The following is an 18033-nucleotide window of genomic DNA, read 5'->3' as shown; positions in this document are numbered from 1 at the left end:
AACTAAAAAAGCTAAACATTTATTCATAAATAAACCTCTGAATCATTTACAATTCAAACCATATACACAGACCTTACAGTATTGCAATATCAAGGATTTGCAAGCAGAATTTGGGTTAAAACAATCCCAAACTTCTTTAGAAATTTTTTTACTAGTAGCTGCAAGTCTTGATTTTTTTTCTCTATTGGTATTAATTGAAAGATAGGACACAAATTATGGATAGTAAATTTGCAGCATGCAACATGAATGTTTAATCATGTATGCAAGAAATATAAAACCATAAAATTGAAATATTAAATTTTATCATATATCAGTGCAAAACAAAACGTAATTTAACCAAAACTTTAATTTTATAAAAAAACTGTAGTGTTGAACTGAATCCCTGCCTCACAACACTCAATTTTCCCATACAAATAATATAGTAACCAGGTGAAAATATAAGAAGAAACAGACATTTTGTTATTTTTATTAGAAAAAAAAAAACTGAGAAAATCTTCAGAAATGTTACATTTCCACTTCACAATATCTTCAAATCAAGGCCTTAGAGGTTGTATTAAAGCCTCAAAAATGATTTTATAAAAAACAAACTCCATGATGTACCTTTGCCTAGAGTTCACCAATTAGAGCGGTTACCAACTTACTTGTTAGTTATAGCAGCTATATTGTGAGTAATCCACATAAGGTTTAGCTTAGTCTGTATATAAAGTGCAGAAAACAAAATTATTATTTTTTCTTTTCTTTTTTTTCATATTTGTTCACCACATTGCTAGATGTTTCCCTGGTCCCTTCAACTAAAGAAAAGCACCACTTTTTGCATTCAGGAGGCCCTGAACATTCTATTTCCTGGCACAAATTATTATTTTTAATTCAAACAGTAGAGTGTGTAAAGGCAGGAAAATGTTCAAATCAATTGAGTAGATTAAATTGATAATGTTAATTAAACTGACATTAGGCTGAATATCACTTCGCTGTAAATAAATAATTATCACATTATAAATAAAAAAGTTTAAATTAATCTTTTGGGTTATTATTATTTGATTCAGAGTAACTAGTGCTTACCACATCTTGGGTAACTATTGCATAGCTGATATTTTTTTGAAACAAATAGTATTTAACACATAAAGTGGACCACACACATCTACTTATGTAAAACAAATTAAAAACCCTATGACCTGAAGTGCAGTTTCACAAACATGAAGCAGTATTATTTTATACAGTTAAGAAGATTATATGGAGCTTTAGACAGTTTTGTATGGATTTCTTTTTAGCTAATCAGTTTAGACTGATGATGATACCTCAAGGTGAAAGTGTTTCAAACTTAATTATCAGTGCTTTTATTCTAAATATACTGACCGCCTTAATTTTATGAAGAATTAAATGTTGCAAAACCTTTTAAAGAAAAATATAAAATCCAAATTGCATCTGCATTTTATCCCCCAACTCTTCACACATCAAATATGCATATTAACCCCAAGGTTTGATGAAAAATTGCACTTATTTAAACATATATTAAATACAGCATACAGGAGATAACCTAAAATACTGAAAACACACAGAAGAACCTACTTTTAATCACTGTTGCAATTACACCAGTTTTAAAAATCAATTATATGAATCACAATAAATCTGTGTGAGACACAGTAACCGTGATTCATTATCCATCTCCTAAATGCTACCAATTCGCTCACAGCTTGGATTCACAAAGCACTTTGCTCCGATGCAAAGAGAGTTTCTGAGACACGCTTGACCACTCAGGATAGTCAGAATTAGCTCCTTCTGAAGTGAATAAATCTATAATTACAAAAAAGAAGAGCCACTTCCATTTGTTTAAAAATGGAATGTAAATGGCGGCAATATCAGAAATAAGGATTTAAATTTAAACAGACTGGCAGGTTTCCAGTTGATAAAAGGCAATGAGGGTGCTAATCTGAGTATCCAAGGTCACTCACTAGAGAAAATAAAACAACAACAACAACAGTTCAAAGAGGTCTTCAGGTAGAGTTTTCTGGACACTAGACATTTAGTAGAGATGTTCTTTTTCTGCAATTAAAAAACAAAAGAAAAACAGACTCGAAAGCAGGGGGTGCAGCAGATGCACTTGGAGTTATGATGTAATTAAGACACAAAGCTAAAGGTGGGTCCTTGGGTATTAAATGTCTTCATCCTGATATTGCAAGTATTTCGCTGCAATCGTTTCTTCTAGATGAATTCCTGAGCTCCCCATTAACGCAAAAGCTGGATACATTTTACCAGAGCATTCCACTGGGCGTTCATAAAGACACTTCATCCGATCTGCATCATAGAATCCAATGTTGCCTTTGTCACAGTCAAGGCAGATTCCGATGTTTGATGGCATGGGAAGAACTCTGTTCACACAATCTTTGGGAGCAGCTGAAGCAGATGATGCCTTAGGAATAAACATTTTTTTCATGCCTATGGTTATTAATGTGAAAGGCTGCAAGGACTCAGCAAAGATGTCTTCACTCCCACTGTCATGACCACTGTCTTGTTCGTATCTGAAAAAGAAATACTAGTCATGCCACAATACATTTCAGTGAATTTTTCAGACTTCAGCACAATGTTCACACAATATAGCTTTGTCTTTAAAAATATTGTATTGTAGAATATCATACTGTGTTTGTAGGAGAGAATTATAAATAAAGGTAAATTGTATTTGCCTTATTAAATATTTATTGCAACAAACAGTCTAGAAAGGATTCTATCTTATTAGAACATTTAGCTGATCAAAATGCTCCTGCCAGATGAATTGCAATAGTTATGTTGGGGAACCAATCTGGCTGCAACACTATTTCAGTGTAACCTCGTGGGGACAGGGGAGAGATCCTGTAATAATGAGAAGTAATCCACCCCCATCCAGTGCTCACCTCAGCTAGAGTGTGCCAGCAGGAATATAAGAAGTCTGTATGGCATTTCAAATCCCCTAATCTACCCTGCCTAATACAAATAATCCTCGATTTACAACAGTTTGCTTTGTGACCATTTGAAGTTATAACAGCCCCAGAAATAGTAACTTATGACAGTTTTTCACACTTACGACTGTTGTAATATTTCCATGGTCACATAATCAAAATTTAGATGCTTGATTCATATTTATGACAGTTACAGTGTCCCAGGGTCATGTGATCACCTTCTGCATCCTTCCAACAAGCAAAGTCAATGAGGAAGCAAAATTCATTTAACAACAAAGTATTAGCAACTTAACAAATGCAGCAATCTACTTAACAGCTGTAGCAAGAAAGGTTGTAAAACGCAACAAAACTCACTATCTTGCTTAGCACCAGAAATTTTGGATTCAATTGTGGTTATAAGTTGAGGACTACCTGTATAGATTCATATACGGTATTTGTTGTAACCAATCCATATCAAGTATTTCAATCTTAAACAATACTTTACAAAGCCTCATATAACCTAATCCAAGGGATTCTATTGTGTTTTGCTGAATAAGTCATTTACAAAATGTGATCACAAATTCTTTTTACCTTATCACATTTTACTGTTCTTGAGATCTACCTATCATTTCATCATTTCACTTCATTGCCTCTACTGATTTCTTTTAGATCAGTGGTTCTCAATCTTTCTGGATCCATGAACTGGTGGTGGCGGGGGGGATAGTTTTGCACACATAACTTAAATCCAGTGCACACGTGAATAAGCTTCGTGCACTCAGCTGCCATTTGCATGGTCCAATTCCCAACAGGCTGTGGACTGGTACTGTCTGAAGCCCAGGGGTTGGACACCCCTGCGTTAGATTATAAAAAAACATCAGTATGAGTTTCAGATTCTAGATCTAACCTTTCACAAGAACAGAGTACAAGCTAAGATAATCTAAGCACAAATGGATGACACTGTGGCCCAGGGAATACATAAAAGGAAGGGGCATCATGATTTTTCAAGAGTGGACCATTCTTACAAAGCCACATTTTTTTTTCTATCTGAGATTAGCTTGCTCTCAGATTGCATTTTATATGAATTAAATTTCATGTCTCACTTCTAGCCTACAGATTTAGAAGTGTTCTATTTGGATGTCTTTCAGCTAAATGTATTCTTTTCTACATTCCATGAAGTATTCTTATTATTATCCAGTACATTTTCTTTATCCTATTAATAGAGTTGCCCCGAGATGGGCAGCAAACAAATTTAATAAGTAAATAAGTACATACATACATACATACATCCTAAGTAAAGCTCAGATTCCAATTGTCACATTTCTCAAAATCATAGCACAATGGATTTAATGCATGCATACTGTATATAAAATTATGAATCTCTAAATTGAGGAAAGTATTGAATATTGAATACTGAATATTGAAACCAGGCTCAATAGCAGTAACTGTGAGAGGGATCTTGGAGTCTTAGTGGACAACCAGCTAAATATGAGCCAGCAGTGTACAGCCGCCGCCAAAAAAGCTAATGCAATCCTAAATTGTATTAACAGAGGGATACAATCAAGATCAAGGGAAGTACTAATACCACTCTATAAAGCCTTAGTAAGACCACACTTAAGCTGGAGGCTAAAACATACAACGAATGGTTGCAGGAACTGGGCTTGGTTAGTCTAGTAAAGAGAAGGACTAGGGGAGACATGATAGAGGTCTTCCAATATTTGAGGGGCTGCCACAGGGAGGAAGGTGTCAAGTTATTTCTGAAGTGCCTGTAGGCCAGACAAGGAATAATGGATGGAAACTGTACAAGGAAAGATTTAACCTGGAAATAAGGAGAAACTTTCTGACAGTGAGAACAATCAACCAATGGAACAGCTTGCCCTTGGAAGTTGTGGGAGCGCCATCACTTGAAACTTTCAAGAAGAGATTGGACTGCCATTTGTCAGAAATGGTGTAGGGTCTCTTGCTTGGGCGGGGGGGGGGGGTTGGACTAGATGACCTACAAGGTCCCTTCCAACTCTAATTATCTGTTAAATCTGTTATTTTGTTAGTCATATACTTAAGTGTGTCTGTTTTAACTATTTTAACATCATGATATGTAATAGCTAAGACCCTGGATGCACCCCTCAAACAAAATCTATGAAAACAATAGAAAGTGATTACTTACCTGGGGCTACTTAGTTCACGAGAATTGTGGAACCATTCTTGGATCTTAGCATCAGATGCAACTCCTACTTTCACAAGATATGAATAGGGTTCCACGTGGAAAGCCCAGAAATGCTTTCCTTTCACAATACCAGTGTCTCCAATAATGTAGTCCAGGGCAGTATAACAGCCTTGTTGGATACGTTCAGCTTCCAAAAGCAGAGGAAACCCAGCTCTGCTTTCCACAACATTTCTTCTTGCGTTTAGCAGAAGCCGTTCACTATTGTAGCCACATTTGTCATCCAAAAGAAAACTGAAAACTAAAAATGAATAACCAGTCAGTAATAGAATTATAGAATTATTCAGAAAATGTTCTAAATAAGAGGATAATAAACATCTCTCCTCCAAAATTTCTAGATTATCAATTCCATCACTCTGGAAGGTTTAACGTGTATAAAAAAATAAAATAAAAATGAAATCCAGACAAGTGTTATTTAGAAGGAACAAAAGTGCTAAAGAATACTGAGTCTTGAGTTACAGCCATTCATTCAGTGGTCTCGGGAAGTTATGATAATGCTGAAGGGTCCTCAAAATTCTGGCTGTTGCAGTGTCCCCATGAACAAAATTCTGGTACCTGGCAACCAGCTCAAACTTACGACTAGGTGCAGCATTCCATAGTTACATGATTATCATCTGTGTCCTTTCCTGCTGGCTCTCCCCAAGCAAAATCAGTGGGAAGCCGGCAAGGAAAGTCACAAGTTGCTGGGATGAGTCTTCCCTCCACCTTTCTTCATTTGCATGTACCACACCCTCCATTCACACATACCTTCTGCTCTTTTTAGATGGCCTCCCTACATGCACCCAAACCCTCTTTCCACAGCTTCCCTGGAATCACTCTGCACCCTTTCCATGGAAGCACAACACACAAACACACACACACACAGACACATACTCATCATTTTCCTTTTCCTTTGGTCTCCCTGCAACTGCACATATACCCCATGCCATCTTTCTCTGCCCCCCCTGCACTCATACACATTTACATGTTCTCCACACTCACTTTCCCTGGCCTCCGCCTCCTGCACTTCCTACACATGCACTTCATACCCTCTTTCCCCAGCCTCTCTGCACTAGCACACATGCATCATCTTTCCCTGCCTGAGATTATGCTGCACCAAACTCCCCTTCCCCAATTCACTGCAAGCTGTGTTAGTCCTCCCAAGGTTTCCCCCCCCCTTTGCAGCACCCCTGCATTTCTTATGTCCTCTGTTTCTTTCTTAACTACTTGTGCATCTTAAGTTACGATGGCAACAGGACTACCTGGATTGCTGTCGCTAAGCAATGCAGTTATATTTTATGACTACATTGTTTAGCAATGGCAATCCCGGTCCAATTGTAGTTGTAATTTGAGGGCTAGCGATATATATATACATATATATTCTCTGCCTGTGTGTGTGTGTGTGTGTGTGTGTGTGTGTGTGTTTTCGTAGATTTTCACGGGTACAGGTATGCAGGTCTTGGCGTGTTCGGGTCTTTTCCCGTGTAAAATTGAGAGTATCTTGGCGACATTTCAACGAGGCTCCACTCGTCATCTTTAGGCTGGTGCTTTCGGCTTCGTGCTTGTGAGAGCAAAGCGTGATCGGAGCTGCCATCTCTCTATAAATACTGGTGGGGAGGTTGGCCGTGTTTTCATTTCTTGATTGGTTGATGGAGTTGATGTTTGCAGATTGGCTGGCTTTTTCGTAAGAACGTGTTTGGCTGACGTATTGGCTGTATGTCTATCAGCCTCCTGCGTTGTAACGACCTGGGTAACGGGCTGTGTGATGACCTTCTGAGTTCTATTGTTGTGACATCCTGGGTCTTGTCCTGTGATCTCCTGGGTCGTTGGCTGTGTTGTAACATCCTGAGGTTTTGTGGTGTAGCCTCCTGAGTTCCATGATGTGATATCCTGAGTGGGTGGCTGTGATGTGACATTCTGGGTTTTGGTTTGGGCCCGAGTTTGAGGCCTGGCAATGTGTTCATGGCATGTGTCCGTTTGCTTGGTTTGGGGGTCGGGGTGTGTGGCAGCTGGTGAAGCAGCTGTGGTCTGGTTTCTGGATGGTGGTTGCCTTTCATCTATGGGGTGGGTTTGGGTTTGAGTCTGGTGAGGGAGATTGGTGGTGGCGTCATGTGTTGTTTTGGGTCTGGTGTTGGTTTTTGTGGCTAGGACTCGTTTGTTGATAAGGGCTAGTTTCCAGATGTCTGGTAGGCGGGAGGTATCGTCCCACTTATTCATGTTATGGGGGTGTTTCTCTATTTTGATGGCTTCCCTGATTATTCTCTTGTTGAAGTGTTCAGTATTGGAGATTAATTTGGTTCCCTCAAAATTAATTTCATGTCCTGTGGCTTTAAGGTGCTAGAAAAGGGAAGAAGTGTTTTCTTCTTTTCTGATTGTGTTCTTGTGTTCTGTGATGCGTGCATTTATTCTCTTGTTGGTTTCTTCAATGTATGTGGCTGGGCAATTGTTGCATGGTATTTCATAAACTCCTTGGTTTTCTAGCTGGATCTTGTCTTTGGGGTTTATTAGTATGTTGGCTATTTTTTGGTCAGTGCCAATTTCTGGCTCCATGAACCACCAGTTCATGGAGCCAGAAAGATGGGCACAGCCCATTACCCAGGTCATTACAATATAGGAGGCTGATAGACACACAGCCAATACCTCAGCCACACGTTCTTAAGAAAAAGCCAGCCAATCTGCAAACACATACATATACATACAAAGAGAGAGAAAGACACAGACAGACATATAGAGAGAGATATATACATACAGAGAGAGAGAGAGAGAGAGAGAGAGAGAGAGAGAGACAGACAGACAGACAGACAATATATTTCGAATAGTATTTTAAAATAACTACTGTTGTTAAGGATTCTCAAATATATAGTTATAATTTTTGTCAACGTTTCTTCTGATGCATTAGAAAATCAACAGTAAACCAAGTAGTCAAACTATTTAATTTCGCTTTTATCCAAATTGCTATAGAATTCCCTTTTCTCTAAAAACAAGTATTACTTTATATTCACAGAAACTAAAAATGTTTTCTTCATTCTAATTTTAAATGTTCAATAAACTCTGAACAAGGACATATATCATAACATCTTATTCCTCATTATAGCAACTTAAAAGACTGACGAGAATCTGTGGGTATCATCTAAATTATGTTATACAGACTTATCAGGTATGATTGTTATTTATTTAAACCTAAGTCTCTTTCGTTTCACGAATTGCACCAAGAGAACAGGGACAAAAGTATCATGTGTATATTTTTTATTGTACCTGGAGCTGGTGGTGTATGTAAGATAAGTTCTCTGCTCCATGGGCTACAGATAGATCCTTTATATCCTCTGACCCTAAAAGCATAGGTACTGTTTGTGTCAAGGTCAGAAATTATTTCACTCTTACTACAAACTTCAATTTCTTGCCATGCTGTATTAGCCTCTTCTTTGTTAAGCTTGCGATATTCAAGTATGTAAGTATCAGCTGAACCTGTTTTCTGTGGATGATCCCAACAGATCAAAGCTTTGTTATACATTTTGCTTCGTTCCTCACTGATTTCTGGTATATCATTTCCTGAATTAAACATACAAAATGTTACATATAAAAATACTGACAGAGGAAAATACATTTATATATAAATATTAATAAAATTGAGAGAAGACAAAACATGTTTATACCATCTTAATCAAGTTTGTTCTCTTCATCCTGCCTATCCAGCCAAATTTAGGTGTTTTCAATTCTAGAGTGGGCATCATTTTTGTTAACCAGAAGGGATATTTTTGGGATATTTTTGCAGGTTATTTACCCACACACATTATCCCCACCAAACTATAGTGCTGCTCATAAGATACCAACTTCTCCCTTGCAAAAACATTACACCAGGGGTAAACCAAAATTTGGTCTGCCTTCATAGATGGCCAGAGAACACCTATTCTGGGTCCCCATCATCCCATTACTCAAGAGACATAACAAATAGGGGCAAGAATTTTCTGTGGGGTCCCTTCCAGTGAAACGTTCTGCTCATTGACCTGAGGATCAACCTGCCCATTCTTCCAAAAGACTGGAAAATATCTTCCAGATGGTCATTGATAGATTGATAATCAATGTTAAAATTAATTTTATGGTACTATGTTTTCTATTTTATTATCTTTATATTATTATACTTGGTCCCACAGTCAAGCCAGATGTTTAGATTGGATTTGACATTTTAAGATAGGCATTCTCATTTGATGCTGTTGAAAGCATCATCATGGGATGCAAGATATTCCAAGTAAAACTATTTTTTTGCAATTGACTGATGATTTTATCAATGCCAATGGTGTTCAAATGGTGTTCCACATCTTTTGAGACTATACCCACCAAGATGCCTTTTACTTGTATTACTGATAGCATTACTGATACTATCCTTGCTTACTTTTGCCACTGTCATTCTACTTCTGCATTTGACATTTTCTCCAGTTCTTTCTCTTCTATGATAAATAAACACTGCAACATTCACTATCCAGACTTTTCTATCTTTCTTATCAACAATTGTTAAGTCTGTGATATGATAGGTTCTTGTCTATTTGAATTCTAAAATCCCAGAGCACTTTAGCTTCCTCATTTTTTTATTATTTTGTCTGTTTGGTGATCATTTGTTTGCTTGCAGACAAATGGTTATTTCTTGCAGATATTCCAATGCACCATTACTGCTACTTTGCCATGCCACTATTTGTAGTCAGTCTGTACAATTTTCTTGCAGCAGCTAGTTAGCCCTCCCTTTCTTCAGTTTCTTTGGGGAGGCAGCAATTGCTCTCCGTTGCTGCTTCTCAATTCTGGCTTTGTATGCATTTTTCTTAAGGTTTGGTGTTGTGCAGCCAGAATTAATTCCTCTGTCTCTTTCTTCAATTTTTCTGCTCTTAGCCATTGCCACATTCTACTGTACACCCACTCAAAGAGTATATATGAACTCATATTTAGATATGCTAGTAATATTTTGTTCCAAGTGGCCAACTTCTCTTCCTATAAGGATTTTTAGTGTACTAAGAAATTCCCATTTAAGGATGATCAAGTGTGTGTTCAACCAACTTTTGAAGAATATAGAATATTGTATCAAGAGCAAACTATTTACAAATACAGTTTCTTTTGCCCGTTCTCTGAGGTAGGAAGAGGTTAAATGTTTTTTCCTTTAAACTTACCATTTGAATGGAAACACATATTTTCAAGAGCCTCCTGTTGCTTTTCTATGTCAAGAACAAAGTCTTCAAAAGAAGCTTGAGCTGCAGGCCTGAAGCTCTTCAAAGATTCAGTAGCTTTCTGAATTCTGTAGACAGAAAAATACCAATATTATGCAGATGCTAACAATTTGCCTTTAAGACTTTAATATGAGAGAAAAAAATTGAATGCATATCATTCATGAATCATACTAAAATACAGGATTCTTTACTTTTTACTTCTAACTGCAAATCATTTTTTTCACTAAAGAAAATCCCTATATTATAATGAGATTAGTTAACACTAGCAGCTGAACTAAAGTTCAATAAATTGGATAAATTTTCAAGACAGTAAAATGGATCTTCTTCTTCTTCTTCTTCTTCTTTTTCTTCAGCGTTTGTCTCGCGCTCTGGCGAGGTCCGCTAATGTCCTTAAGTAAAATGGATCTCATCTTGCATTATATCTTTGGCTTCAAAGCAGAACACGCATCATCAGAACATACTTCTATAGATATATATTATATACCATATAAGGCAAGTTTCTAATTTTTGTGCCTGTTACCGTTTCAATGCATGCATCCCAAACCAGTGGGTACTATTGGAGAAATGATTTTCAAAAGTACAACTAAAAGAACATTGGGAAATTGGGAAAGAAACATGCAGAGGTTTAGGGTTAGGGTTAGACACAATTCAAGCCACTTTGAAAAGAAATAAATTACATACCTATCATGAAGCTGCTTTGCTGTTTGAACAAAACAGGATGGATCTGTTTCTTTGAGAACTTCTTGCGCATATCCCACTAGGCCATTATTTTCTAGAAGTCCCTGATACTCTTCTATTTGAGAATGCAATTTGTCCATTCTTAAATTTTTGGATGTTTCAATAGCTCTAAGTGCAGTGATTTTCCTTTCCTCCAAAACATGAAACAGCTTATCAAAGTTATTAGAAGCTTCCTCCTTCGCTCTTTCACCATTGCACTGTTTTTTAAGTTAAAACAGGATAATATATTAACTTTAAACATGTTTTTGATTAGTTTCAAGAACAATTTCAAGTAAGGTAATGAGATTAATGTGATATACAAAGCCATAATTCTATCTATAGGAACGTAAGTTGAAGTATTCGATACACTGAAATAACATTGTTCATCTTTGTGGTTCTGAAGTATAGTTGTTTTTAAACAGCATATTTAAAAACATAATTTTAAGTGACAACAGCATTTAACTTCTTTGCTTTCTATGTTACAGAGACATGTTTGCAATCCAATTCTTTACACATGTACAACTAACTACAGCAAACTATAGTTGTGAACAAAGAATTGCTCTTAAAAATGTAAACACTAGAACATCTGTGAGAATCAGGACAAATATATTAGGATAAAGAAACACTTTTCATCTAAATTACTTCTCTATGTTCTCTGTTAGATTTCAAGATTTCAAGTAGTACAAAACTGCTAGAAAAAAATAGAACGATACTATTTTTTAAAAGAACATGTTTATAATAGAAGCCTTTTAAAACTCTTTAAAAATTTAAATATTTTCACTGTGCATTTCAGAATAATAAATTATGAATATTTGCATCTCACAATCTCAAAGACCATTTAAAACAAACTACCTTTTCATAACAAGAGTTATTTTGGGAGGAAAGGGTGAGAGATGCCTGTTCAGCATGTAGGCATTTAGCAAATGTTTTTCCAATCAGGGCCATCCATGGGGGCAAAGACCAACGAACAAGGAGTCTGCAACCCTTTCTTTTCTGGGCAAGATAAAAAGTGAGCAGAGGGAGAGAGCTTGGGATACTCAGCCTGCCCCAGAGAGAATGCTTTCTTGCCAAACAGGGTGAGAGACATTCTCTACTTTCTTCATTCCTATAGTACTTTTTCCTAATTTGAACAAAATTGTAAAATGGGTCAGTAGCACTAGCTCTGGCTGCTTCTTGATAGTGGCATAATTTTCTGAATACTTTATATAGATTACTAAACTGTAGAATACGATTAATCTGATTTTCAATAAGAGACTTTCTAAAATTAAATGTTAGCTGCTCAGTAGCCAAATATTTATTATTTGCTAGTCAGAATAGCTAACAATACACTTATAGCCAACTGTCACAAGTACAGTAACTGAATGATCAGTTGTACCACAATTTTCTAACACAACATAAACCTATTTACAAAGCAGAAACTATGTAGCTCTTTGGGTAATGTAATATGCAAAATTTAATGTAATATGCAAAATCCTGAAATAAATTAGTCAAATTATAATGGATAGAAATGTTTTAGTTTCAATAAAATTGTTTATGTAGAAATTCACATTAATACTAGTACTATTAAAGAGCCACAACATAGTGTCCCCATGGCAAAAATAAGTAATTCTTACCTCAGCTTCTTTCACTAAAAGACCAAGCTCTGTAATTTGGTTTTTCACATGGCTCTCCTTACTAATGAGGTAGTGTATATCCTGTGAAAGTTTCTCCTATGAAAAATCATACTGTATGGTTAAAAATGATTGTAAAGTACTATTTTTGCATTTGAAGTTACTGAATACAAGGAACGTTAATATTTTTATCTTGGGATTGACAATTCAGTTCAATAAACTACTACATTCCATATCATCTATTATAGAATGTAGTAGTTTAAAACTACAGCCTAACAATTGTTTTAGAGTTAACTAAAAGTGCACATAATTCAATCATAACATGAGAATAAAGAAGTGTGATGGGCCTTGGCATAATTTATGTAGCCATCAAGTATACGAAAGCTGCATTTAAAAAGGTAACCATGTTATTTCGCTAACATGGAAACATTTGTAGTTTCACTAATTTGCACTAAAACTTACTACATTAGTGTATGGTTTGCCAAATGCACAGTGGCAGATAGGAAAGCACTCCAGAGAGTTAACATCATTGCCCAGATCATTGGTTGCCCTCTCCCCTCTTTGGAAGAGCTTTATAGCTCCTGCTGCCTTAAGAAAGTTCAAAACATTCTCAAAGATCCATCTCATCCTGGGAACCCATTTTTTGAACTATTACCATCTGGTAGACGGTACAGGATAATAAAAACAAGAAAAAATAGGTTGAAAAACAGCTTCTATCCCAGAGCAGTAACTCTACTGAATTCTACTGTATAGTACAGTGAAGATGGTATTTAATTTGGTTGTACTATGTGCAATGACAATAAAGTAAACTAAACTAAAAAATTAACCAAAATAATTCCAATTGCTTCTTTGTTTGCTTACAAATTAAAAAGGTTATTAAAAGAATATGGTATACAATAAATCCATTAAAACCTGCAGTGAACCAAAACAACTTAAGCCAATATTACATATTATCAAATCACGTGTTTTGTCTCTCTTCCAAGAACTAATCTAAAATGTTACTTGTCTCATCAAATATTTATCTATTTGAACAGATGGCATATGTCAATATATGGTATTCAATGATGCAGATTAAATTTAAATTTCTTCTTTGAGGATATTCAATTTTTGCAAGCTATAGACTTGACCTTGTATTATATAGATAGATATACTCAAATGTGCCTAAATGTTAAAACATGATTAGGACCACAGATATTTAAGCAAAATTGAAATCAATTTTGTTTCTGTGGAAATTTCTAATATTCTACAGAAATAACCCACTTTGGACGGTGAAAATCACTGAGCCTGTAGGTCACAAAATTGTGGCATAAGTCAGAATCAAAAAAAGACTGGATGATCTTTAATTACCCTAGGTTTTAATAACATTTCATGACACTGAACATAGGATCAGTTCAACAAAGCAACTACTTTACACTCTGTAACACTAAGCAACACAAAACCAGCCAAGAAATAAAGAGGGGGGACACCTTAAGTGTTTTGTAGGCACTGCTCATGGTAGTCACTCGATGGTTTGCATGCATACCACCCAATTTGCAAAGGTGACAAACAGGTCTTCTGCATATTTCACAGTACATGTTTACTTTTTCCATTTCATGTTCCGGACACATCAAAATCTGAGAGTAAAATAATAAAATATAAAATATATTTCAAGAACTGTGTAATGATTAAATAAAATCAGAAGCATTTTCATTTTTGTTTTTCATACACATTTTAATGATTATTTATGAAAATATTAAAATTATTATCTTCCTTTCTTATTAAATAGTACTTAAACAAAAATAAATGGATTTGTACTCAGGCTACATTGTATTAAATTGTTAACAAATTAATGCCATTGCAACTTTCCAAAGAAGGTTAAAATTTTCTCACAAAACTTTTGTCTTATTCTATATTAAACAATTTTATGCTGGAATCTGTGTCTCCAGCCAAGATTCCCTTAATCTCTTCTGGAGATTTTAGGGACGCACTGCAGAGGAAAAAGTTGCATGAAGAACTGTCTCCGTAACACTGGATGGAGACTTTTAAAAATATATTAATGTACGGTAACTATATAACCTTGACATACTATGACTTTATTGTAAGAAATACTTTATGTTTTGTTATTTTGGAGAATTTCAATCTCCTTTGCTTCTACTGGCTTTTGAATAAATTTTGTCTTAGGATAGATTATTAGACCTTTTCTTTCAGACCTGGAAGTCTAGTTGCCTAAATTTTTTCACCTTTGAAAGTAAATGAAAACAAATTACTGAACCATTCATTTTGCATCAAAGCTTTCATTTTTTTTCATCTTAACTACAACAATTATATTGTACTATATTTTTCTAAATTTCAGAATTAATTTAAAATACTATAGCTTTGGCTAAAGTATCACAATGGCCTAGTTTAATATTTTGATAGTTCACTTAAATATGATTATAAAATTACATTTTACTGAAGCTATTTAATTATAACTGGAACTGGTTCAAGAACATCACCATCTTCCCTGAGATATTACATATGTGTTTATTCCTTAATAACTTTCTCAAGCCAGGTTTTTACAATTTTAATGATTTTTAATATTAATGGAAGGCACCTCCACTTACATAGAGTATAGAAATGCTGCAATATTCATAAGGCTGAAGCTGTAGTCATCTGCTGCAGGACATGCCATAATAGAAGTTTCTCTAATGTTAAAAAAAGCTTTTTGCAAGAGGTGGGAAATTATTGCATTTATAATATGGCTGGGAAACCCAGATGCTGTTGAATTACAGTGATCAATTGGGGGAAAGAGTGCTCATTGTTCCTGGGGCAGGGACTGTTAAATTACAAATTATTTCATTTGGGCAATTTAAGTCATTTGTATAACTACATCATTAAGCAAAACCTAGAGATTGTGTCACTCCTGGTGATTTTCATCATTTGAATAATACAGATGTAAATTGATGCAAATTACATAATGTGTGCATAATTTGTTAGAGATATTGTAAATAGCAACAAAGATTATTTATATTAATGTCAATTTAACTGTTCATCTAGACTATTTTGGTCTATTATAGTTTGTTAAAAGGGGTTCTATTAAACTGAGATTTCACTTTATATCTGTCACTATCCTTAATGGTGGTTATGTAAATTGTGTTTGCAACTTGACAATCTCTCTGGTATTTAATTGATTCAAGCTACTATTTAGATTAATGGGAAAGATTTCATACTGGTTCAACAGCTAGTGCAAATGGATGCAACTATGAGCAAATTATAAACTAGAAACTGGGGAGGGGAGATAACAATTTAGACAATTAAGACTTGCAATAATCCCCAAATAAACTGAAAGCTGAACCTCTTAATTTTCTAAACTGCACAATTTCATACATTATTTACAATAAATTTCAATATCAGGCTTCAATAGACAAATTTTAAGACTATAACCATCATCAGTCCAATTCATATTTTTTGCTTGAAGAATTAAAAGATGTATTTAAAAGAAGAATCAGGAAGTAATCATCCAGGCTCAGAATTCTCTTCATTTTCTTACAATTATGAAACATGGAGATCATTTAAAATTGACAAATAGATATGTATTTTTATAAGTAGAACAGTAGTCTTGGGGTAGCTAATAACAAAGATATTGAGCAGAAAAGAAAGAGAAAATGTTCTGTTATATGCTACAGGGAATGCTCACTTGACACTTGAAGCCAATTGACATCTGAATCCACAGCTATTCCACAAAACATTATAATCTGATTCATGCTGAAGAACAATCTATATACACATACAATGAGGACAGAACTGACCTAAAATCCTACTATCAAGCAAGGTTTCCTCACTCTGAATAAGTTGCTGAATAGCAGAAAACTTCAACCATGATGTCAGAATTGCTACTCTGTGATGTGCAGCATAAACTGGGCTACAGCTAGAGGTCACAAGACCACTTTTATGAGTTGGATTTTGCAAGATATCAACTTTTCCCGACTTCTGTGATCTTTGCCCCATTTAGCAGTGTATAAGACTATCTGTTCTGAAAATTAGAAGCATAGCTCTTACCACATTACCAAAAAATAAATCTGATTTCTTCTCTCTACCTATCTATGGTAGTATATTCTATTTATGAAAGACCATTAGAACAAGTTTATTACAATTTCTCTGAAAAACAGTTTAAATCAAATAGTAAATCAGGGATGGCAACATTTTCAGCTTTGTTCTACATAGGCACTACTTTTCCAGCAGTTTAACATGATTATTTTAAAAATATAGAAATAAGATATGGATCTATTAAAGGCTGGGCACATGGCATCTATAATATACTTATGTGTAAACAACTATTATCCAACTTCCTGCTCTACATATTTTTTAATGGAATTTTGTCAGGCTCGTGGTTCAATTGAACTTATTTATTGCTAAAGTCTATGCAGCACTGGAGTCTTTTCAAGTAATGATCAACACTAACTGGCTAGAGTTAGAGAAGAGCCAACTGCACTTAAGGGGGGAAGAGTTGGACTTGGTTCGCTTGTGATCCTCTTTTCACTCCACCCCAGATTCTGCCATTCCTTCTACAAATTTGGCCAAAAGCAAAACATAGCACATCTCATGTTTACTTCTAAGAATACCAAATATAGTTTCAGTACATGTTCTTAGAAAAACAAATAGTAATGTGAGGCAATAATCTTTTCTTGGGGGGGCGGGGTGCTCATCTGTCTACAAAATGATGGTTTACAATGAAAGAAAAAATCCAATACAACCAGCTGTAAGATCTCAAATTTCTTTTTTAGCAGCATTAGGTTTCTTAACAAAATATTTAAGATTTAGGGGGACATTTGTAAATATAAAATTCTAATCAGCATGTAAGAGCTCATTGTGCTGAATAAAATAATAAAGTAAAGCTAAAGAAAATACTAAGAATTCAGCATGACTAATTCCACAAGGTAATATTACCTTATCTTTTAGTAATAAAATTAATATAGATCTTAAAGTACTTACATTTCAAATTGTTTGAATATAAAAATACATCTATGTGCACTTTAAAAAAAAAAGTATAAATACTATGCTTCTTATCCTAAATCTGCTTTGGTAATTATATTAAACTGTAGATTTCCTCAAAGTGTAGCTTTTGCAATATACTATAAACACTGCTCAAAAAAATAAAGGGAACACAAAAATAAGACATCCTAGATCTGAATGAAATATTTTTAGTAAATACTTTGTTCATTACATAGTTGAACGTGCCGACAACAAAATCACACAAAAATTAGCAATGGAAATCAAATTTAGCAACCCATGGAGGTCTGGATTTGGAGTTACACTCAAAATTAAAGTGGAAAAAACACTACAGGCTGATCCAATTTTGATGTAATGTCCTTAAAACAAGTCAAAAGGAGGCTCAGTAGTGTGTGTGGCCTCCACGTGCCTGTATGACCTCC

The 18033-nt window shown here is 35.1% G+C and overlaps 1 protein-coding gene across 5 annotated transcripts in view; it reads right to left on the bottom strand.

Annotated features, from left to right (window-relative positions):
- Positions 1 to 441: 441 nt before the first annotated feature.
- The window catches only part of TRIM36 (tripartite motif containing 36), a 42673-nt gene continuing 25081 nt past the window's right edge, over positions 442 to 18033 (bottom strand). For all 5 annotated transcript variants that reach the window (XM_026720091.2, XM_087926936.1, XM_026720093.2 and 2 more), the window contains 7 exons: positions 14110 to 14256; positions 12647 to 12742; positions 10998 to 11251; positions 10260 to 10384; positions 8362 to 8655; positions 5071 to 5368; positions 442 to 2516 (listed from right to left, as the gene is read on the bottom strand). In XM_026720091.2, the coding sequence (XP_026575876.1) occupies positions 2150 to 2516; positions 5071 to 5368; positions 8362 to 8655; positions 10260 to 10384; positions 10998 to 11251; positions 12647 to 12742; positions 14110 to 14256 (1581 nt within the window). In that variant the 3' untranslated portion in view covers positions 442 to 2149. The remainder of the gene's footprint in view (positions 2517 to 5070; positions 5369 to 8361; positions 8656 to 10259; positions 10385 to 10997; positions 11252 to 12646; positions 12743 to 14109; positions 14257 to 18033) is intronic.

The sequence above is a fragment of the Pseudonaja textilis genome, chromosome 2 (assembly GCF_049901715.1).
Source record: "Pseudonaja textilis isolate UNSWEBS1 chromosome 2, rPseTex1.2, whole genome shotgun sequence".
Lineage (NCBI taxonomy): Eukaryota > Metazoa > Chordata > Lepidosauria > Squamata > Elapidae > Pseudonaja > Pseudonaja textilis.
Note: the sequence above shows the minus strand (reverse complement) of the source record. Positions and strands in the feature narration are given on the sequence as shown.